Here is a 23910-nt window from a genome sequence, read left to right on the forward strand (position 1 = left end):
TGTAAATAATGCTTCAGTGGATAGGGGTGCCGACATTCTTCCTGATCGGGGCATTGGGTTTCTTAGGATATATTCCTAAAATAGGATCACTGGGTCGATGAGCCACATTAACTGAGTTAATCTTTACTAACTTTTAATACAGCTTAGGATTTAGAGACATGATCTTCTATTATCCTCACAAAAATCGCATGAGCTAGGTGTCATTACCCATTTTGCAGATGAGGAAAGTAAAGCTCAGAGTCAAATAACTGGCTGGAAGCACACAGCTAACAGGCGTGGATGCAAAGCCAGATCCGTCCTACTCCAGGCCTGCTTTTCCCGTAACATTGTGCCCCTTTCCAGATCAGCCAGGCACGCTCCTCTCCTCTCCAGTTAGGAAAACAGGCCCCGAGAAGTTAGAGAATCCTGGTGCTTTTGTTGAGTTGACTGTCACTAAGACAGCTTCATCCTCAGCTTTTGCTCCCGTGGAATTTTATGTCAGAAGAACAGGAAAGACGCCCTTCTGAAAGAGCACTGACTTTAACCTCCATCTTCCTTCCGCTGAGATTTCCCACGGCCTCACAGGTCAGCCCACAGGGCCTTCCTCAGTAGTGGCCGCTGTGGCACGATGCAGCCAACAAACCACAGAAACTTTTCCATGTGCTTACATTTAGTCATTTCTAACAAGAACAGGCCACATCCTCTTCCTCCAGGTGAACAAAAGGGAGCGTGTGCTTCCCCAGGCAGAGAAGCTGGATTGTGCTACCTCAGTGCTGGGTCCCCAAAGTGTTGACCTAATAGCCGGACAGTCACGAGGAGATGTGGCCCCTCAATGTGGGAATTGGTTTAACACTAACCAGCAGGGCCAAGAATAACCCGTTAACCCAACCTCCTTGATCTTTAAACCAAAAAGTCACTGGAAATACAGAGCTGCTTGGAATTCGTTTAGGGAACTGACTGCGTAAGAAATGGGCCCCCTGGCGTTCCAGACAAACCATCCCCGTGGGGAGCGTTGCGTGCTGCCCTCGGTGCTCAGAGCTGGGAAACGGGGCGGTGCAGCGGAAGGGCCAAGAAAGGGAGCCCACAGTTCCGCTCCGTCTCTGCCACAAACCACTGCGTGACACCTGCCTCTGAGTCTGTTTCTCATCTGTAAACGGGAAGACTCACTTGTCAGGACCCTTCAGCCCATGTGAGGATCATCTTGGGGATTGAAAGCTGGCTCTGAGCCTGCCAGCTGGAGCCTGGGTGCAGCCAGCTGCCTTGGGAGAGACTATGAAATGCTCCTTTCCTCCTGCCCCGGGCCGGAGCCGAGAGAGAGAGAACGGAGGGCGCCTTTGGGGCCCAGACTTACTGGGAGGACCCTCGGCAGTGACGCCTGCAGCGTCTGCTCGCTGTGCTGCGCACCTGAGACACTAATGCTGAGTGTCACACGGAACCGGGGAAAGGATCAGGCCGAGGGTGGAGGATACTCTCGCTTCCCGGAGCGGAAGTGGTGATGCTCTTTATCATCCCCCAGAATCCCGACGGCTTGTTATGCACCTCCCCCTTCTGGAACATGGTTCTCCGAGTCATTGCCATCCTGAAATGAAAAACAAACAAATTCCCAAATAACAACTCAGCAAGGAAGCATGAGCCCTCAGTCATTCCCACCCACCTAGTCTCAGGCCCGCCGCTCCTCTGCTGAGGTGCTCAGGGAAGGAGGCAGCTCGGGGTCCCTGCTCCCCACCTTACGGCTGAGGGGAGACTGCCCCGGGGCGATGAGGCCTGGGCGAGGAGCGCGGAGTGGGGCGTAGGGAATACATGTGAGGACTGATCCGCCCCTCAGAAGCTGTCAGCCCTTAGGGTTTTCATTTCCTCCTCTATGGATAGGAAGAAAGACCCAGCAGTCACACAACCTGGACTCTTCTAAATGCCATCCCTCCCCTCCAACTCCAATGTCCTCCACTGAGTCCGCTAACAGGAAGCTCACTCCGCCTTCCTCTGGGCCTCAGGTCTGCAGTGGCTGCCTCAGCGGGAGCTGCTGGCAGTGCCGGCCCACACTGAGGACACCAGGAACGGCTCTGTGCGCCCTCTCTCCACTGCCTCTCCCTCAGTCCAGCACGGTAAGCTGAAGTGACTTTTACGTGGGTGACAGACCTTCCTCCTTATGTACGTACCTGCTCCAGCTTTCCCGACTATGCAAATGGGGAAACTATTTAAAATACAGTACCAATGGGGGAGAGGCAGTGCGAGAGGGCGCACAAAGCCATTTCTAGTTTCCTTAGCCCAGTACAACAAACATAAGAATAGGGTCTTTGGCCGTAGCCAGTGTGGCTCAGTGGATAGAGCCTTGACCTGCGGACTGTAGGGTCCTGGGTTTGATTCCTGTCAAGGGCACGTTCCTCAGGTTGTGGGCTCTATCCCTAGTAGGGGGCATGCAGGAGGCAGCCGATCAAGGATTCTCTTATCATTGATGTCTCTCTCTCTCTCTCTCTCTCTCTCTCTCTCTCTCTCTCTCTCTCTCTCTCACTGTCTCTCTTTCTCTTCCTCTCTGAAATAGAATATATTTAAAAACAACAAAAACAGACTTTGTGAAGAAAACTAAGATCATGAGTATATAAATGGGTCAAAGCCTACAGGCCTAAAATAAACCAGCATGAATCTAATACAAGTAGCGTAGTAGAACTAAAGAAAAATTTAACTTGGGAAAATTTTTGGGAGACGAGACAGAAGTGCTGAGGAGGAAGAAGTAGGCTGGTATTTATGCAAATGTACCAATGGGACCAAATACCAAACGGTAGTTCTATGGGCGACATTTTTTAAGCTATTGGTTAAAACAACATTAACAGTAAAGAGTACTAGGTGTGCTGGCCACGCTGACTTAGCCATTCCTCAAAAAGGCCCTGCTTGGGATGGAACATAACTCCAACCGGGTCCTCTGCCCCTCCCCTAACCACCCCCCCCCCCCTCAGTCAGCACTGCTGGAGATGTACCTGATGAGCAAGAAGCGGCTCAGACCTGGGAGATTCTGACTTGACAAGACTCACCCCTGTAGCTTCCCCATTTTCACAGCCAGGAAAGCTGGAGCGAGTGTGCACATAGGAAGGTCTCTCACCCACTTAGAAGCTTCCCATGCCGGACTGAGGGAGAGGATGGGAGAGAGGGCGCACAGAGCCATTGCTAGTTCCCTGGGTCCCGGTGCTCACAGCACAGCCCACACAGTGCCTGGCTGCGGGTGGGACTGGCTGACACGCAGGGGCCCCCGCAGGCAGAGGCAGGGCCACTAGAAGTGAGAGCGGCTGTACCCTGACAAGCCTGGCCTTGTTTTAACAATTCACTTTCACTTTTATCATTTGCCTCTAAACTAACTTTCTTTTTATCAAATACACTGCATATAAAAATATATGTTAATATATTCAAAAAGGAAAAAGGAACAACTAACGCCAGAGGTGTGGTAAAAGGAATAAAACCAATAGGAGATGCCACAGACGCGGCTGACTTTGACCTTGAACTTTTCTTCCCTGGCACCGCCACCACCACCAGACCATCATCACTATTATCTCTCTATAACAGGGGCAGGTCCGGAGCAAGAGCATATCTATTATTAGCCAGATGCCTTTCAAACCCACAACCTGGAGAAACATCAGCTCTGGGTGAGGTGGGGCGGGTGTCTTCAGTGAAGAGGCTGGCTGTTTCCTGTGGGTTAAATGTGCTACCACACTGCTCTCTGGTCTCCGCTTCTGGTGGGAGTCAGCAGCCGCTTTTCTTTTCTTAATTTATTATTAAATCCTTACCTGAAGATATGTTAATTGATTTGAGAGAGAGGGGAAGAGAGAAAGAGGGAGGAGAGAGAGAGGGTGGGGGGGGGAAGAAGGGAGTTAGGGAGAGAGAAACTGCCATTGGTTGCCTCCTGTATATACCCAATAGGTGATCCAATCTGAAACCTGTCTCGGAACCGAACTTGCAACGTTTTTGGTGTACAAACAACTAAGCCACCCTCACCTGGCCAGGCTATTTTCCTCCCTCCCTCTGTATTTTAATAAAACCTTTAAAGTCTTTTTTTTTTTCTTTGGAGAGAGAGAGAGAGAGAGAGAGAGAGAGAGAGAGAGAGAGAGAGAGAGAGAGAGAAACACTGATATGAGAGAGAAACGTCAATTGGTTGAAGACCCACCCCATCCACTCCAACCTGGGGCTGAACAAACAACCTGGGCATGTGCCCCGGCCGGGAACGGGACCGGCGACCTTTAGGGGCATGGTATGATGCTCAACCAACTGAGCCACACCAGCCAGGGCATGCTTTTCTTTTTTAATCAAACATTTTATTTTGATAAAATTTTAGGTTCACATGTGGTTGTAAAATAAGAGAGAGAGCCCATGCTTTCCCCAATGGAAACAACTTGCACATTTACAGTACAGTATCACAACCAGGGTGTGACACTGACACGGTCAAGGCACAGAAATCTCCATGACGACAAGGATCACACATGCTGCCCCTGTACAGCACACTCCCTCCCACCTCCAGCCCCTCTAAGCCCTGTCAACCACGACTGTTTTCCATTTCCATTGTGTCACTTCAAAGGTGTATGTAAGTAGAACCACACAGCATGTAACCCTTGTGGACCAGCAAATCCGTGTCAGGGGTAAACCCCCTTCTAGTTTTCTTGGGCTGTCTGGGGTTTACTTTGCATATGTATTTTTAATGATGAGGCAGAGATTTGGGCAGAGTTTGTATGTAGATTCTAGATCCTATCCTGCATTTCTCTTGCTTTCAGAAATGTCCTTTTAGATGTCCAGTCACTGTGCTGATTTGAACTCTATTGACCTGTATGCATGAGTGGATGCTGGAGGGTGGGCGGGGCTGAAAAGCACCCCAGGCAAATAAGCCACACACAGGCAGTTACCTGAGACCCTTCTCAAATCTCTGCCTCTTTCTGGTTATTTTCCAGGGCCTTCACATATTTGTTTTTAATCATTTTTAGTTTTTATGACTTTCTATTGAAGGAATTGCTTGAAATCTTTATATAGTGCCATTCTTGGAAATTTCCTCTATGATGGTGTTTTAAAATTTTATTTACTTTATTTTTATTGGCTTCAGAGAGGAAGGGAGGGGGAGAAAGAGATAGAAATGTCATTGATCAGTTGCCTCTGGTGCGCCCCACACTGGAGTTGAGCCTGCAGCCCGGGCATGTGTCCTGAGCGGGAATCGAACCGTGACCTCCTGGTTCACAGGTGGACACTCAGCCTCTGAGCCACTCTGGCTGGGCTCCTCTGCTATGTCTGACAGCAGCTGTGGCTGGAGTTGACATTCCACAGGAGAATATGTATCTTTTCCAGATCGCTACACATTTTCAAGAGAGACTAAAATATCCAGGATAGAGGTTAAGATTTTTCTTTCATAACTTTTACATCAGCTTTTAGTCTCCATTTTCAACCATCAGACTCTAGTTTCTCTGTGTCACAAGCTATGTGAAATACCGTGGATAGAAAGGGGCCCACTGGCATTCTACAAATGAGTATTGCTCAAGACCTCTTAGCAAGTTAATAGGAACGAGATTTAGTTCTTTCATTATGCCACGGTGTAGTTGCACAGCTATATTTTCTATCTCCTACAAAACCCTAATTTCAAAATTGTACTACTACTTTGTGAACAGTGACTATATCATAAATTACCAAAACAAAAGCTTTAATATCTAAGTCAACAAAAGGACAAAGCAAAATGAATCATTAATTCTCTCAAGCAGAAGAAAGCTCAAAGGCTTGATCACTATATCACTATGGTCACTCTATCTGAACTAGGTTTTTATTTTTAATCCTCCGCTGAGGGTATTTTTTCTATTGACTTAGAGTAGAAGAGAGGAGGGAGGAGGAGAGAGAAGGAGGGAGAGAGAGGGAGGTAGAGAAACAAAAAAACATCAAAGTGAGAGAGACCCATCGATTGGTTGCCTCCCATTCATACCCTGATTGGGGCCAGGGATTGAATCTGCAACAGAGATATGTGCCCTTGACTGGGAATCGAACCCATGACCCTTTGATCTGTGGGTCAATGCTCTAACCACTGAGCCCACCAGCCTGGGCTGAACTAGTTTTTGATGAATGTTTCCTAAATAGAGCTCATCTATATTCAGTGTTCCATGTGAGAAGACAGTACACCTTTCTCCTGTCTCCATTTTCAACCATCAGCTTTTAGTTTCCAACAGATGTTATTTTTCTTGTATGTCACCGCACTATGGCCCTCCGCTGTTAAATTGGAAGGCAGCATGTGTTTGTGAGAACAGCTTTTCTATATTTTGGTAAATAACAAGGCCACTGTATGAACCCCCGGGGCCCTCATATTACCACACCAGCTGTTGGTCTGCCCAGCAGCTGCACTGGGTACACAGCTGTGGTAACGAGGTCAGGTTAGGAGGCTGGTTCACCTGAGAGCCACTCAAACTAATAAGACCAATCGCAGGGCCCAAACCACCCCAGACCCTCAGACAAGGTCAGTAGGGGTACATCAGAGCCAATGACCCACCAGAACTAGTGACAAGGTGCCTTACAAGTACACATCCACACTTGACATGGGTAATGACTTTATATTCATCTCGGTATGAATAAAAGAAATATAGTAAAAGGGAGAATATTCTTAGGAATCAAAATAGTATTGTTTCTATATAAATGTCTTCTAATAATGAATACTGTTGTTTTTATTATGTTTTTAAAATCTGCATTCATACTCATTCATGTAAAATCAATTATATAGAATAAATAAAAACAAAACATTTAAGTAAATAAATGTATACCTATGTGTATCTGCTTTCAATATCCTAGTAATTGGTTGGTGAATCTGGGCCTCTATCATTCGAATGTCTATTGTTATTTCTTACATTAAGGCTTCTTTGACTTGACCTTGGGTCTCACTATAAAAAGGTGTTGAAGGAAGGAACATGAAATGCAAAACCACTTATGCAGTTAAAAACCTGTCACCATTATTACATGGGCAATAATGACTTTAATAAAGACAGTAGACTAACAAGCTTCATGAAGGCAGAGACTGAGTACCCTATTCACCTCTGTATTTCTATGTATATTCAGCCTTTAGTACAGTGCCTGGAGTAAACTAGGCTTTCTATAATTACTAAGTAAACGGATATGTGAATAATAAATGAAGGCAAAGCATTAAAACCAAACGGTTATTCTGCAGGTTATTAATAAGTTCTATAGTTTTCTTTAGCTATGAATTATAACTCATTGTTCTAATACCTTTACATGTCAGTTCACTATTATTACCTCTATTTTACAGATGAGGAAACCAAGACATAAGGAGACAGAGTACCTAGTTTAAGGTCACTGTGAGTTGTAGGCCAAGGCCAAGGAATCAATTCAGACAGCCTGAGTCTAGAGCTTATGCTTTTACCAAGAAATGCCACTTCGAAAACATACAGTTTAAACATGCTTTTAAAATAATAAAACAATAACAATAGTTGAAGACCTGAAGAATTTTTTTAAGTAGTTAAGAAAAAGGAAGTTGAAAAGGTTGAAGACAGGCATGAAAAAGTTCGTGAACATTCAGGATAATAGACTTTTAAAACATCCAATGTAGAATACCTTCAATTATAAGTTATTCCAATATTTCATCGCAAGAGAATTGATCAAAAGGCAGGAAATGTGACTGTATTTGAAAGTTTTCTTTCACACAGGACTAGACACTGTCTTTGATCATACTCGAACTTACAATGGAAATGAGTAAGATGAAATTCCCCGTTAGCACCAATGCACAGTAACGTTTCTTGTTGAGAAATTCTAACCGTTCAAGTTGTTTAATGAGCTGCTCTCTCACCTTTTCTTTTTGCTGATGATCATGTCCATGGTCTGGAGCAGTCGCCGCTCCAGGGCTAGGATGTCGACGTCCGTCACATTCCTATAATAAGCACAAACTGCTAGCAATGTTTTGGGGTCCCGTCCTTGGGCATAACACAAGGCAGCTGGAGAAACACATATACCTCAATTGTTACCCAGCAATTCAAGGACTTTTTCCAGAGAAAATGAAAATGAGCACAAATGCTTTTGTTGTCCTTTTCTATAGCTAATACTCCCGGGTCTCAGGACAATGGAAGGGAATTAGTTGTCCGTTAGTCTTTCTTAGCTTTCAGCCAGTGACATTTACGATGCACGTGTGAGCACAGTTTTAACTTGGCATTGTCTGTTCCACTTTTGGGAGGAACTAATTTGTTGGGATTAGTTCACATTACTGTCCACTGTGCCTTTAAAAAGGGGTGGGTAAAATAAATAATGTAGGACAAATAAGGGCAAGCAATATAAGTAATAAGACTTATTTAGAAAGATTCCTAGGCCAATGCCCATAAGGACAGAGGAAAAGAATAAAAAGGCAGTGTTAATAAGTCTGATATTTAAGTATTAATGATGGTGGCATGGTATGACATTTGTGTTCAAGAAGAAGAGGGAGAAAGAAACGAGAGCACACTCTCATTACCTGAGGAAGTAGGACATGTAAGTGTACGGGCAGTTGACGGCACCGAATCCAGAAAGAAGAGCCATGAGAGTCACACCGATCACACCCACGCGGCTGATGAGCTGTTCTATGGACAAGATCCCTAGAAACAGGCAAAAACATTAATTTACCGTTAGCTAAGGAATAGCTGCTTACTGTGCTGTCACTGTAAGCAGCCTGGGGTCCTTCTATAGCTCCTGGCCCTCATTTCTAATATCACAAATTTGAAACAAATTTGCCTCTCTGTGGTTTATTTGATACTAGTGGCCTGATATTGGTGCACATTAAAAGGTGATTAATTGGGGGAAATATTTTAATACTGCTATTTTCCCTTTTTCTATAATAGAAGTGTCAAAGATGAAGAAAATTAGTAAAATATATATGAAAATCTTCCTCCTGTCAGAGTCTGGGGTGCTCTGTGGGACCCAGAGTCAAGTCCCCATCCACCCACGGCACCTCAAAATCGTGTGAGACCCAGACTGCTCCTTAAGGCTCGTTACAGGAACTCAGCCCCCACTGTGGGTGCAGCCATCTTGTGTTACAGAAACCCCACCTCTGCTGTGGGCGCAGCCATGTTTGAGTGTGATGGTTAATTTGCATATTCTCTATTTATTAGCTAGGATAGTTTATATGAGAGCTATCTTATCAGCGTCTCCCTTCTCCAAACCTTTCCCTACACTGACATGGGCATGCTTACTTATATTATCACACCCTAAATTCCTATCCAGAGCGTTAGTTACTTTCCTGATAGAAAGATAAATAAGATGTACTTTCTGACCTCATGGAACTCATAGGTGAATGAGTTCATCTACTACCTTGGCAAGACTTAAACTTTTTTTCATTCACTGATTCAATAAACAGGTGATAAACGCTATGTGCTAGGTTGCTCGCTAGGCACTAAAGATACGAAGATAAATGTAGTTTATGACCTCAGGGAATTCATAGGTGAATGAGAAAGTCAGAAAACAATTATGCATTTTATATAAGTACATTGAGATGGGAGCAATCAGTATTCTCTAATGAAGGCCAAAGGAGCAGACGAGAGTTGACTATTGAGAGAATAAATCAGCATTTCCCAGGTAGACAGGGGGGAGGGTTGTCTAGATTGATAGAACAGCTCCAGAAACTTCGAATAGTTTCGGGGGGCTGGAGGGCAGACACAGAGAAAGGCCACAGAGCGTCTTGTACGCCATGTTGAGTTTGAATGTTTTTGGTAGGCTGGTGTTTCTTAACTTTTTGGCCTTCTTTAATGTTATTTAACATTTCAAAATAGTTTATAAAATATACAGTTGTTTATGATGTTGCACATGCTTTTAAAAGCTGCACATTTCCTCTGTTCCTCCTGCAGGAGAGTCTCATAACCTCCCTCTTCCAAATCCCTGGCACAGGAAACGAGGAGACGCGAAGGAAGCATGGGGGAGAGGCAGATCCTAGGCCTGGCTCATTCATCATGCTAACCCCTTCCTAGCATGCTCCTTATACTGCGGAACTGGAGGAAAGCCAAAAGTTCTTTTCTAGATTTCCTCGAAGGCAAGGTCTGACTGTTCCCGAGGCTGCATCAAATTCACCAGCCGTGTGAAACCTCAAATGCATTCGTAACTATGTGGAATAACAACAGCACCTGGGACACCGGTTCTATGGTCTGGTCCCTGATGTCACAGTCCTAAGTGGCAGGTGATGACTTCAGTGGGTTTTTTCAGGTTTAGTCCTGTGGTACTTCTACGATGCTTATATATATATATATATATATATAATTTTATAGATTTTCAGAGAGGAAGGGAGAGCGATAGAAACATCAATGATGAGGATCATTGACCGGCTGCCTCCTGCATACCATCTACTGGTGATCGGTCCAGCAACCTGGGCATGTAGCCTTGACCAGAATCAAACCTGGGACCCTTCCATCAGCAGGCCGACACTCTAACCACTGAGCAAACTGACAAGGGCTACATATATAGTTTAAAAGCTCCAGTATAAAAGCTCTGGTATGTTTATTACAGGTGAGCTCTCTAATTGATTTTAGGTAAATCTGTATATGTATTTGCGAAGTAGTTCTGGAAGAATTTGTTAGTCAAGACATTTTTGTTTGAAATTAGGACTGTTCACGACCTGTTCCTGGATTTAAAATGAGCTTCCTTGTGTGAAGAGAGATACTGTTTCTTAGAAAGTTTTCTATTTTCACTAATTGTGTTTTATGTCACTGCTCTTTCCCCAAATCCATATACCCCCTGAAGAGAATCTTTAGCCTCATGTTAGCAGTGGCCACAGACCCTTTTGGGAATCTGGTAAAAGCTTATGGACATCCCACCTCCAAATACACATACAAATATAGTCCCATAATCACATACAGTGTCAGGAGATTGGAGTTAAACACACCTTTGTCCCCTCCTTACTCCCTTGAAGCGTATTCACTACCCTAAGCTCAAAAGCTCCTTTCTGAAAGGAAAAACCGGCATGTGGCACCTCTTAGGATGGAGGGACAATTTGGTTCAAAACCAGAAAACTTTTAGAGACTTCATTTGCTATATTTCTCACAATCAGAAGTTTTAAAAATGATTTTTTTTTAAATATCAGAAAATTATAAATAACCCATTCCTCTTCTCCCCTCAACACATACGCACTCACCGTGTTTTGGGCTGAGAATGGGAAATGGATCTCCTAGTTTCCAGAAGAAATACATAAAAGTCAGCCATAAGAGGCAGGAGAAAAGCAGCCGCTGTTTGTGCACTGAGAGGGAGGAGACAAGATGAAGGTTAAACAGATACAGGCTAAAGAGTTTGCTCTACTTAAAAGCTATGGGATAACACTAATTTATATTATATTTGGCTGGCTTGTTCACTTGGCAAATGAGGGATGGAACAATGTAATTTTTAGAGAACGCATCCTTACCACTTTAAGAGAAACTTGGCTGAAATTAAGCTGTGGGCTGAGTTAAGGAAGAGGATCTGATAGTAACAGAACCAGATCTGTGACGGGACAAATACCCTAATCGTTCATTCAATATTTATTTTGTGCCAGCCCTTTAAGATGCGGTGTGGGAGGTGGCCCCAGACTACAGCCCCGAGGGCCCAACACTCACACAGGCGGATGTTGCTCACAATGAAGTAGCCGATGTAGAAAGGCACCAGGAAGACCAGGATCAGCAGAATGACGCACAGGTTCAGCTTCCAGTGGAAGTAGCGGGAGCTGCAAGACAGGCCGAGCCGTCAGAGGAGGGAAGGGGCGCAGCTGCCACTCTCCTTAGTCTCCCAGAGGATCTCCTGATCTTCGAACTGAATACTGAATATACCCATCTAGCTAGTCACCGAGGCTGTTACTACCTGCTCATTTATAGAGAGCAGGAAAAAAGTTCCAAGAGGAATATATCATCATCTTAACCTCTTAAATTTTCACTTATTAAGATGAGATTGTTAGTGTTCTAGTTACATTCATAGACAATGTATTGCCGGAAGCTAATTCCAGCATGTCAGCAGGGCTGAATCGTCTGGAGACGGCTGAGGGCATTTCCCCAAACCGGAAAAGGATGCATAAACGATTGCTTGCTGCCAGACAGCTGAGAGCATTTTAATCTACATGTTATTGCCTCCTGCTGGCCAAACACCTGAACAGCGAAGGCAGTTCCTCCAATTTGACAATGGATTCTGTATATCAAACTTGGCCTTTGAGATATATATATATATATCGTGCCTTAGGACAAGTTGTGTTAATAAAAAGCAAGGGGTCCAGTGATACAGGAGAACTTAGTTTCTTTAGCTAAGTTTTCTCTGGCTCCCCAAAATGCCTTCCAAAATTATGTTTCATATCTGGACTCTTGATTAATTTATACACAGCGCCTTCTCCAGATTCCTAAACCCTTCTAGATGCTGGATTAAGACCCCCACCATGTATAATAATATATATGAACATACATTATTACTGACACAATGACTATTGCTTCACTCACCACTGGGAATTTTATTCTGAGAATTTAAAAAAATGTTAGTTAGCTTAATGTGTGCTATAAAGACTCAGAAATACTTCTTCTGTATCTTGTGGTAGAGAACTAAACATCTGATTTGCATGACTTCATTATTGCATCTAAATATTTTATTTATTAAAATATTTTAGAATTTTTATAGTAATTTTATTGAGATATACTTCACCATTTAAAGTGTACAATTCACCCAGCCGGTGTGGCTCAGTGGTTGAGCATTGGTCATAAACCAAAAAGTCACAGTTCAATTCCTAGTCAGGGCAGATGCCTAGGTTGTGGGCTTGATTGCCAGTGTAATGTGTGTAGGAGGCAGCTGATCAATGATTCTCTCTCATCACTGATGTTCCTATTTCTCTCTCCTTCCTTCCTCTCTGAAATCAATAAAAATATATTTAAAAATAAAATCAAGGAAAAAAAGTGTATCAATTCAATGGGGTTTTAGTATATTCAGAGAGTTGTGTGAGCATCACAATTAATTTCAAGCATTTCCAACACTGCCCAAGGAAATCCTATATTCATTAGCAGTCACTCCCCTTTCTTACCACCTTTCCCTCTAGGAAACTTTCTGTCCATACAGAGTTGCTATTCGGAGCATTTATTATAAATGGAATCGTGTAATATGTGATCTTTAGTGACTGGTTTCCTTCACTTAGCATAATTTTTGTTTGTATGTTTTGTTGACCCTCACCTGAGGATATTCTTTCCAATGATTTTTTTTTTTTTTTTTTTTTTGAGAGAGAGTGGAAGGGAGCAAGGAGGAGAGAGAAACATAGATGAGACACATCAGTTGGTTGCCTTCCACTTTCATTCTGACTGGGGTCGGGGATTGAACCTGTAACCCAGGGATGTGCCCTTGACAGGGAATTGAACCTGAGACCCTTTGGTGCATAGGCCAACACTCTAACCACTACCAGCCAGGGCCATTTAGCATAATTTTCCGAGTTTTACCCATACTGTAGCATCTACCAATACTTCATTTTAAGGCTAGATAATCTTCATTCCATTGTATAGATATATCACATTTTGTTTATCCATTCATTTGTTGGTGGACATTTGGGTTGTTCTTTTTAGCTATTATAAATGTGATGCTATGGACATTTGTGTATAGGTTTTTGTGTGAACACGTTTTTTATTCTTATTAAATACCTAAAAGTGGAACTGCTGGGTCATATGGTGACTATTTAATTTTTTAAGTACTACCACTGTTTTCCAAAGTGGCTGCACCATTTTAATTCTCCCTTCAGTGTATGAGGGTTCTAATTTCTCCGTAGCTTTGTCCATACTTGTTATTGTTATTTTGGTGTGTGTTAATTCTCATCCGAGGATACTTTTTCATTGATTTTTTTTAAGAGAGGGAGGGAAGAGACAGAGAAAGAAACATAGATTGGTTGCCTCCCATATGTGCCTCCAACCAGCGTCTGGGATTGAACCTGCAACTGAAGTATGTGTGAATTAAATCTGAGACCCTTCAGTCCGCAGGCCAATACTCTAACCACTGAGCCACCTGGCCAGGACATTACTTTTTTATTATTGCCATCCCAGTGGGTGTCTATAATAAACTACAAAGTGGTATCACATTGTAGTTTCTTTCATTTGCTGTGGAGTATCTCTTCATGTGCTATTGGCCATTTCATCTTATTTGAAGAAATGCCTATCCAGATCCTTTGTCCATGTTTCAGTTGTGTTATCTGCCCTTTAATTTCTGAGTTGTAAGGACCTTTTATATTCCCTAGACAGAAGCCCCTTTTCAGACATGTGAGTCCCGCACACTGTGGACTCTTCCAGTCCAGGAAGGTTCGGGTTTATTCCTTTAGTTGTTGGTTTGAGTTAGGACTGTAGCAAGTGCTACCACACTGCATTCCCAGATCACAGCCACCCAGGCCTAACTTCTCTAGGGATGAACTATTTGTACCACTGCAGCAAGAAACATCCCACCTTTATTTTCTTTTTTCTTTTTTTAAAAATATATTTTATTGATATTTTACAGAGAGGAGGAAGGGAGAGAGATAGAGAGCTAGAAACGTCGATGAGAGAGAAACATCGACCAACTGCCTCCTGCACACCCCCTACCGGGGATGTGCCCGCAACCAATGTACATGCCCTTGACCGGAATCGAACCCGAGACCTTTCAGTCCGCAGTCCGACGCTCTATCACTGAGCCAAACCGGTTTCGGCTCTTTTTCTTTTTTTAACAAAAACAATTCAACATCATTTATTGTCATCTAGTAGTTACTTAAGGTTATTGTAAGCCAATATGGATAAATGGGTAAGACATATTCTCCAAACAAAGGACACCATACAACACAAACTATATTGTTTCTCAGTAACTCCTCACTTAGCACTCAAGTCATTTCTAGGTGGAGACACTTTGGAGCAGAGTAATATTATCTCCTTTCAGCATGATCCGACCTCGTTGTTTTCTTGACTTTGTTTTAGAATGAATCTCTTCTGCATCATCTAATACGAGGTTCATATACTCATCAAAACCAATGATACAGCCTTCTATCGCATATTCACTTGTTCATAAAGCCACATCTGAATCCGAGATCTATTTTGCAAGTATCTGAAGATGAGGTTGATGGGCTGCACCATCACCTTCTGCACCTTCTGGCCCTGGCCGCGGTACGCCATGGTGGAAGCTGACAAAGACCACGCCGAGCCCCACGCTAGCCTCTGAGCCACTCCGGGAAGAAAGAACCAGAAGCGGAAGTGCCCGGCGCTGGCATAGCGGCCGGCGCAGTTCCCGGGAAGTGCTTCTCTCCCACCTTTATTTTCAATCTTGTTTCCAGTCATTCTTTTATTTTTATTTTTTTTAAAGAGTTTTAAATAGATTTATAGAGAGAAAAAGGGAGAGGGAGAGAGAGAGAGAGAAACATTTATGTGAGAGTGGAACATCGACTCAACACATGCCTGGGTTACGGGCTCAATCCACAGTGTGTGTGTGTGTAGGAGACAGCCGATCCATGATTCTCTCTCATCATTGATGTTTCTTTCTCTCTCTCTCTCTCTCTTCCTCTCTGAAATATATATATGTATATATATGTGTATGTATATATACATATACATATATGTATATATGTATATATGTGTGTGTGTGTGTGTGTGTGTGTGTGTGTGAAAAAAGAAAGAAACCCGTAACTAACTTGGAGGAATTCTGACCCGCTCAGGTAGATTTGTCAATCCCCAGCACAATGTGGAAGGCTGGTACTGGAATTCAGTCAGAGAACAGCTGAGAAAAAATAAAACTTCTAGGAGTGAAGCCTCAGTAGGATGAGCCTCTTAGGAACTTCTTCTCAATTAATATCTCAGAGCTAGTGGTCAGACCTTTTCCCTGCTATTTCACAATCCTTGTCACACCCGCTCCCAGGTGGTTGAACCCATGTTTGGTGTTACGATTTCAGTACTGAGACTGAACTACCCACACGGCGGGCATGTTCAGCTATGGGATCCAAGAAAGCCATCTCCTGCACAGAAAGGCCACAGGTCTCTCCCAGAGGAGAGCCGTTCATACCCTCACTCACCTGCTGTTCAGCACTCCTAAGATCTCAAAGATGATGAGCTCAAACATGGTGCAAGAAAACGCAAAAGTCACGGAGAAGATCACCTGCACCACATACTGACGCACCTGTGAAAAGCCAAGCAGAGAGTAAGGGTCATTTTCTTGTTTGAAATACCGAATCGATCATCTTCTGGTTACAACCCAGAAAACTTATTTTGAAGAAATTCTCCAGTAACTAGAAAGACGGGCACAAAAGTAATTTGCCTGGAGCTAAAGAAATAGATGAAAGTAGGTAATGGGAATGCAGACTGGTGCAGCCACATGGAAAACAGTATGGAGTTTCCTTAAAATATTATAGTGCAGCCGAAACCAGTTTGGCTCAGTGGTAGAGCGTCGGCCTGTGGACTGAAAGGTCCCAGGTTCGATTCCAGTCAAGGGCATGTATATTGGTTGTGGGCACATCCCCGGTAGGGGGTATGCAAGAGGCAGCTGGTCGATGTTTCTCTCTCATCGGAGTTTCTAGCTCTCTATCCCTCTCTCCTCCTCTCTGTAAAAAATCAATAAAATATATTTAAATAAAATATTATAGTGCAGTGAAGGCCTGGGGGAGGGGATGGAAGCAGGGTACAGGGGTCAGTGCGGGGGGGGAGGGGGGGAGAGGAGACGGGAAGAGGACATTTGTAATACTTTCAACAATAAAGATACACTTTTTTTTAAAAAATATATTTTATTGATTTTTAACTGGAAGAGAGAGAGATAGAGAGCTAGAAACGTCGATGAGAGAGAAACATCGACCAGCTGCCTCTTGCACACCCCCTATTGGGGATGTGCCCGCAACCAATGTACATGCCCTTGACCGGAATCGAACCTGGGACCTTTCAGTCTGCAGACCGAGGCTCTACCACTGAGCCAAACCGGCTTCGGCTAAAGATAAACTTTTAAAAATTAAAAATGGAACTCCTTTTTGACCCAGGGACCCCACTTCTGGGAATATATCTGAAGAAACAGAAAACACTAATTGGAAAGAATACACGCACACCTTTGTTCATTGCGGCACTGTTTATAATATAAGATTTGGAAGTAGCCAAAGTGCCCATCAGTAGATGAATGGATAAAAAACTGTGGTGCGTTTACAGAGAGGGATAGTACTCAGCCATAAGAAGGAAATCTTACTCAAATATATGATTTCACTGATTTGAGGAATCTAATGACCAAAACAAACAAACAAACAAAACAGAAACAGACTCATAGTTACAGAGAACAACTGACAGCTGTCAGAGGGGAGAGGGGCTGGGTGAAATAAAGGGATAAAGCTTTAGGAAAACCACACACTCACACACACACACACACACACACCATCCTCATAGAAACAGACAACAGTATGATGATGACCAGAGAAAAGGGGGGCAGGGGCAGGTAGGAGAGGGTAAAGGGGGATAAATGGTGACAGAAGTAGACGGGATGGTGAACACACAATACAATATACGATGTATTGTAGAATTGTACACTTTGAAACCTGTATAATTTTATTACCTAACATAACTTCAGTAAAATATATTAAAAATAAACTAGAAATTAAGAGAAAAAAAAAGTAGGTGTACTTCTGAATCATGGGACACTATTACTATCACCCTGCGGAGGGAGAAGTTAAGGCATAAGGAAGTGAAGGGACAGGGTCACAGCAGCACCTAGAATTCCTGATGCCACTGACAATAGAAATGGCAGGTTTGTGTACAAAGGTTAGAGCTAAAAGGTCTCTTCAATGCTCTGCAGACCCTGGGCCAGTTCCGGACCCTCCCCGGAGGTCTTAAAGCCTTGAGCAGAACAGAAACTCTAGAATCCCGGCTCTTTCAGACAACAGCCCCATCTCACCTGGGAGGCTTAATGGCGAATACCCTAGGATGACCTCAAAGCAGGCTGTAACCATGAGCTTTTACTAAAGGAGGAGGATTGGTTAGGAAAAGTCCAGTAGGGGTTGGTATTTTTCTGAATTAAATGATTTTGGTATTAATTTAGGATGTAAGATTGGTCATTGATATTGAAGGTCAGACACCCAAATGAACAGGAACATTATTCAGACGTAAGTTAAATTCTCTCCCAAAGAATAACTGTTTGCTTTTGGTGTGCATACTGATGTCACCAAGGCAAGGCATTTCTTGTTCCTGACTTCTTGGCTATATGCATGACTTGCTTAAATAAATAAATAAGTAAATAAATAAGCCAACTAAACCTAATCATAGTCTCCAAGTTAAGAATTATATAGGAATCATGTGACAAACACTTCTATCTTGGAAGTGAACATGACCTTTATTTTACTTTTCTCTGTCTAGTTTATTTAACATGAGGATTCTTTCTGCCCCATTTTAAGACGATTTAAACTCATACAGTATTAACATCATCAAGATGATCTCTTCTCACCTCGTAGTCCTTAAACAGTTGGCGCATGAAGAAAAGCCACCCAAATCCGAAGAAAAGTATCTGAAGGAGAAAGAAGACAGAAAGTCAGAACACATAGCTTTTGATAAATGCCTTATATATTTTATGATAAAAGGTCTGCTAACGAGATAGTTAATTTCAGATATTAAAGATGAGACCTACTCATAAAAGATCTATTTACTGAAATCCTCAACATTAGGAGTAGATATTACAATAAAATACTCTTCAATCTTTGAAATTATCCATGTTTTAGAATGTGTTTTAAGTTAGACAAAAATTAAAGTATGCTTTTCTTGTAATCTTTTTTTTAAGTTTTCTTTAAAAAATATATTTATTGATTTAAGAGAGGAAGGGAAAGAGAGAGAGATAGAAACATCAATGATGAGAGAGAATCATTCACTGGCTGTCTCCTGTACCATCCCCCCTTACCTTACTGGGGGTGAGCCCGCAATCTGGGCCTGCGCCCTGACAGGGATCGAACTGTGACCTCCTGGTTCATAGGTCAACACTCAACCACTGACCACACCGGTCGGGCTTTCCTATAATCTTTTTTTTTTTTTTTTTTTTTTAATATATTTTATTGATTTTACACAGAGAGGAATTGAGAGGGACAGAGAGTTAGAAACATCAATGAGAGAGAATCATCGATCAGCTGCCTCTTAAACACCCCCTACTGGGGATGTGCCCGCAACCAAGGTACATGCCCTTGACCGGAATCGAACCCGGGACCTTTCAGTCCGCAGGCCGACGCTCTATCCACTGAGCCAAACCGGTCCTGGCTAATCTTAATGATAATCCTTTTATGAGCCAGAAAAGTTAGCAAATAAAAAGAAGTCAGTGAAACTTGCTGTTTTACAGATGATCCCTGTTTTCAAGTATTTAAAAAATCAACAACAAACAACTTCATGGGAAAGAAGTTACGATTTAAAAAAAGAAAAGTAGTAGAAAGAGTGATACTTTTTATGTTTTCCTTGGTGGGGCCTTCTTAGCTTCTGTAGCATCCTTCCTAACCCAGATAAAGTGGTTTCCATCTCAGTGCAAATGCAAGCGACTGCATGTACCACTTCGTGGGTTTGGTTCATCAGAGGCAGCAGCCACATGGCAGCTCTGTTCAGTGCTCAGAAGCGGGTTTGTCTTCCACAAGTAAATAGAACCTTCTACACATACCCCCCCCCACCCCCCCTCCCCCCCCACACACACTCTTTCTCCCTCCCTCTCCTCTTATATTGGCTAGGAACTTTATTCAAGAATAAGATCCTTTATGCCTTCCCAATGAATTGAGGAGCAAGGGTGACCTCTGGGGCACAGTTTAACTGAGATTCCTCCTCCTCTTGCTGTGCTCCTCCTACCCACCAAGTCCTAGCTTCAGCCGCATGGAGCTGCCTTTGGCTCAGACACACACTGCTTCAGATCAAGACCTTGCAGACTCTCCAGTCCCCTCCCACGTACCCTCCAGGTCCCCATATACCTCTGGAAGGCCTCCTCCCAAATCAAAACAAGTTGCTCTTTTTACATGATCCCTATTCTGCCCCTCCTTCCCCTATCAAAGTGCTTACCATACACGTTTTCAATGTCTAATTTAAATAGATAGATTTTTATTCACTATCCACTTCTGACTAAAAAACTCTCAACAAAACATCAAAATACCAAACTAAAAAGTTTTTGCACAGTGAAGGAAATTATCAACAAAATGAAAAGACATCATATCAATGGGATAAGATACACCCAATTAGGGGTTAATATACAAAATATAAGGCACTTATAAAGTCTAATACCCAAAACCCCATACAATCCAATTAAAAAATGGCAAAGAACCTGAATAGACATTTATCCCAAGAGGACATACAGACGGTCGATAGACATATGAAAACATGCTCAACATCCCTAGTCATCGGAGAAGTGCAAATTAAAACCACAATGAGATACCAGCTTACACCTATCAGAATGATTACCATCAATAAACCAAGAAACAGCAGCCTTGGTGAGGATGTGGAAAAGAGAACCCTCACGCATCATGGTGGGATTGTGAATTGGTGCAGCCACTATGGAAACCAATATGGAGAGTCATCAAAAAATAAAAAATAGAGCTGCCAAATGTCCAAGCAATTTCACTTCTTGGTATTTATCTGAAGAAAACAAAAACACTAATTCCATAAGACACATGTACCCCTATGTTCACTGTAGCATTACCAGTAACAGCCAAAATAAGGAAGTAAACTAGGTATCTATTGATAGATAAATGGATAAAGAAGATCTCTCTCTCTCTCTTCTCTCATATTACTCAACAATAAAAAGAATGAAATCTTGCCATTTTCAACATGGATGGACCTAAAGGGTATTATGCTAAGATAAAAAAGTCAGCCCTAACCGGTTTGGCTCAGTGGATAGAACGATAGCCTGCGGACTGAAGGGTCCCAGGTTCAATTCCGGTGAAGGGCATGTACCTTGGTTGCAGGCACATCCCCAGTAGGGGGTGTGCAGGAGGCAGCTGGTCGATGTTTCTCTCCCATCGATGTTTCTAACTCTATTCCTCTCCCTTCTTCTCTGTAAAAAAAATCAATAAAATATATTTTAAAAAAGTCAGACAGAGACAAATACTCTATGATTTCACTTACATGTGGAGTGAGGGAGCTATATGACAAGACACACTGGAGGGCATGGAAAGAGACCAGGAAGAAGGAGAAGGAATGGTCATGATTTCACTTACATGTGGATCTAAACAAAACAAAACAGAACAAAACAAATGAACAAACAAAGAAGAAACAGATGCATAGTTATGGTTGCCAAAGGGGAGGGGAGAGCAGGGATGGGATACATTTTTAAAAAATCAAACACTTATTGATGATAAAGTTGTATAAGCTAAATTAAAAAGAAGAAAAGAAAAACAAATAGTAAATGTGCCAGGCACACACTAAGTACCCAGCAAATGTTGCGTTAATATTCTTGCTCCTTTTACTCAGGAAAAGTGAGGCACAAAGTTTGAACAGGGGAAGGGGAAGTAAAAGAAAAACTAGGGAATTTCAGTCAACTACAAAAAGACTAGAAAACCACAGGAAAAAAGACTAGAGGCAAGGGTAAATTTTTAAAAACAGACCCACACCTAAAATAAATTAAAAATATATAAAAATAAGTAAAATAATATGCAAAAAGCAACTTAGAATCAATGTAACTATTAATGCCTAGATAAACATAAGGGGAGAGAAGATATAAAGTTGCTTCAATGTACTGATTAACTTATCTTTTATAACATGAGTCCAAAGAATATTGAAACTGATAAGTCAACTAATAGATGTAAAAGAACACTTAAGGGTTATATAAAGATATATAAAAGTACAAAGGATATTTAAACATAGAAATACTAGAACAAAAAGCATAATCCTATATAATAAAACCCTAATATGCAAACTGACTGAACTGTAAATGACCGGTCACTATGATGTGCACTGGCCACCAGGGGGCAGACGCTCAACACAGGAGATCAGTGCACTCCCACAGGGAGAACGCTGCTCAGCTGGCGAGTGCAACGGTGGTAGTTCCAACCCCTCAGGCTGAGAACTATCGATACTAGCAGGATCGCCTAAGACCATCGGAAAACAGATATTTACATTCTGATTCATTAACAGTAGCAAAATTACAGTTATGAAGTAGCAACGAAAATAATTTTATGGTTGGGGGTCACCACCACATGAGGAACTGTATTAAAGGGTCGCAGCATTAGGAAGATTGAGAACCACTGGCCTAGGTTAAGAGGTAGGAAGTGGAAGGAAATCACACCTTTGACCTCGCTTTTGTTACTAAAGTAGGAGGTAAGGCCATCTGCTAGAGTACAGAGGTGAGGAGGGGAAAAAGGACTTTGAAGAGAGTGATAAAGACACAGAGCAATGATGAGGGGAATGGAACAAGTAGCTAATTGAGGTAAAGAAAAACACACCACGACTCAGTGTCCATCAACTCATGGCACTGGCAAGCCGCACAACTGCCTGATTTTCTACATCAGCCCTCAGGCCCTGAGTTAATAACGGACAAGCTACAGCAGTGACCCAAGTGTGGAGTTCTGTATGTAGGTAAAGAAACAAGAAGGTGTGAAAAAGTAGTTTTGAAATATGAATCCAGACCGAGAAGAGGGGTGAGCAGATTAGGAGAAAACACCCCTAGACAACCCAGGAGACCCTCTGGCTACTACCGTGTTTCCCCGAAAATAAGACATCCTCTGAAAATAAGACCTAGCGCAACTTTGGGAGAAAAAATTAATATAAGACACTGTCTTATTTTCGGGGAAAAAGGGTATAAATTACTACGAAAGAAGACATTTAAGTTGAGAGTGTAAGGCCATGTTTATATGACTTAAGAAGTCATGTCTGCAGTTGGGGGAGTTAAGCATTTAGGACTGGGAGTGGTATGACGAAGACAGGTGATTAAAAAGATAATCTATAACACTAAAAGCACCTGAAATGGATCTTTATTTTTTTAATATATCTTATTGATTTTTTATAGAGAAGAAGGGAGAGAGAGAGAGAGAGAGAGAGTTAGAAACGTCGATGAGAGAGAAACATCGACCAGCTGCCTCTTGCACACCCCCACCAGGGATGTGCCCGCAACCAATGTACATGCCCTTGACCGGAATCGAACCTGGGACCTTTCAGTCCGCAGACCAACGCTCTATCACTGAGCCAAACCGGTTTCGGCTTAAAATGGATCTTTAAACAAGAAAAAGAAAACAAGCAAAAATGACAATAAATATGAAAGGAGGGGAAATGGAAGACAAAGAAAAAGAAATCTATGCTTTTAATATTTCTTTGTGGGCTTCTTTCACATTGACAAAAAAAGCTTAAGACTTTTACCCGACTAATAATAATAAAAATAAAGGGAACTGGAGAGTTAAGTCCAAGGTAAATATGAATTTTGGTAAAATTATAGAGAATCTAAAAACAAGCAGAAGGAATAAAAAGCATTTTCAAACAGTTTTGCAAATAAAAGGTGCACAGCTTCTTATTCAAAAAAGAGGGTTAATATTTTTAAAATTGTACGGTCTTGACCTTGGGACTTTGGAACTGATAAATTGTATGACTGCAAAGAAGGCTCAAAATGTGAGCTAGGTTAACAGTTGCTTTTATTCACAAAATCACTCCTACATTGAAAATTAGTTCCAGATTTAAAAAAACAACACACCAGTTATTAAAGAACTGACTGGAAAAGACCCCTTTCTTGGATCACTTATTTACTATTTTATTCACTTAACAAATATTTCTTAGTGTCTAATATGTGCCAGGCCCAGAAGCAGAATGGTGGGCTGTCTGAAGGAGTTTATAATCTATGGAGGAGAGAGACAAGTAACCACAAATCAACGTGAACATGTAATTATGTTACAAGCGAAGTCGGCAAAGAGTTCTATGGAGATGGGAGAGGCTTCTGGGATGTTCATGCTGAAATCTGAAGGAATGAGCAGGGAGAAGGAAGTGGAGGGTATGGATGGGTGAAAGGTCCAGAAGGAGAGAACAGACTGGAATTCTGAAGGCTAAGGAATAGAGGGCTAAGCAGAAGGTGAAGTGAAAG

The 23910-nt window shown here is 42.4% G+C and overlaps 1 protein-coding gene and 1 pseudogene across 2 annotated transcripts in view; both read right to left on the reverse strand.

The window, feature by feature from the left end:
• The window catches only part of GPR89A (G protein-coupled receptor 89A), a 37634-nt gene that overhangs the window by 7934 nt on the left and 5790 nt on the right, over window positions 1–23910 (reverse strand). The window contains exons 2-8 of the mRNA XM_084867109.1: window positions 18340–18399; window positions 15944–16047; window positions 11529–11635; window positions 11075–11176; window positions 8432–8552; window positions 7778–7858; window positions 1449–1558 (exon numbers count right to left, since the gene is read on the reverse strand). Of these exons, the coding sequence (XP_084723235.1) occupies window positions 1449–1558; window positions 7778–7858; window positions 8432–8552; window positions 11075–11176; window positions 11529–11635; window positions 15944–16047; window positions 18340–18399 (685 nt within the window). The remainder of the gene's footprint in view (window positions 1–1448; window positions 1559–7777; window positions 7859–8431; window positions 8553–11074; window positions 11177–11528; window positions 11636–15943; window positions 16048–18339; window positions 18400–23910) is intronic.
• On the reverse strand, window positions 14607–15141 carry LOC311613298 (small nuclear ribonucleoprotein E-like; annotated as a pseudogene). The gene has a single exon. The product of its transcript is annotated as a small nuclear ribonucleoprotein E-like (transcript).

The sequence above is a fragment of the Pipistrellus hanaki genome (assembly GCF_964339955.1).
Source record: "Pipistrellus hanaki genome assembly, chromosome: 18".
In the NCBI taxonomy this organism is placed as follows: domain Eukaryota; kingdom Metazoa; phylum Chordata; class Mammalia; order Chiroptera; family Vespertilionidae; genus Pipistrellus; species Pipistrellus hanaki.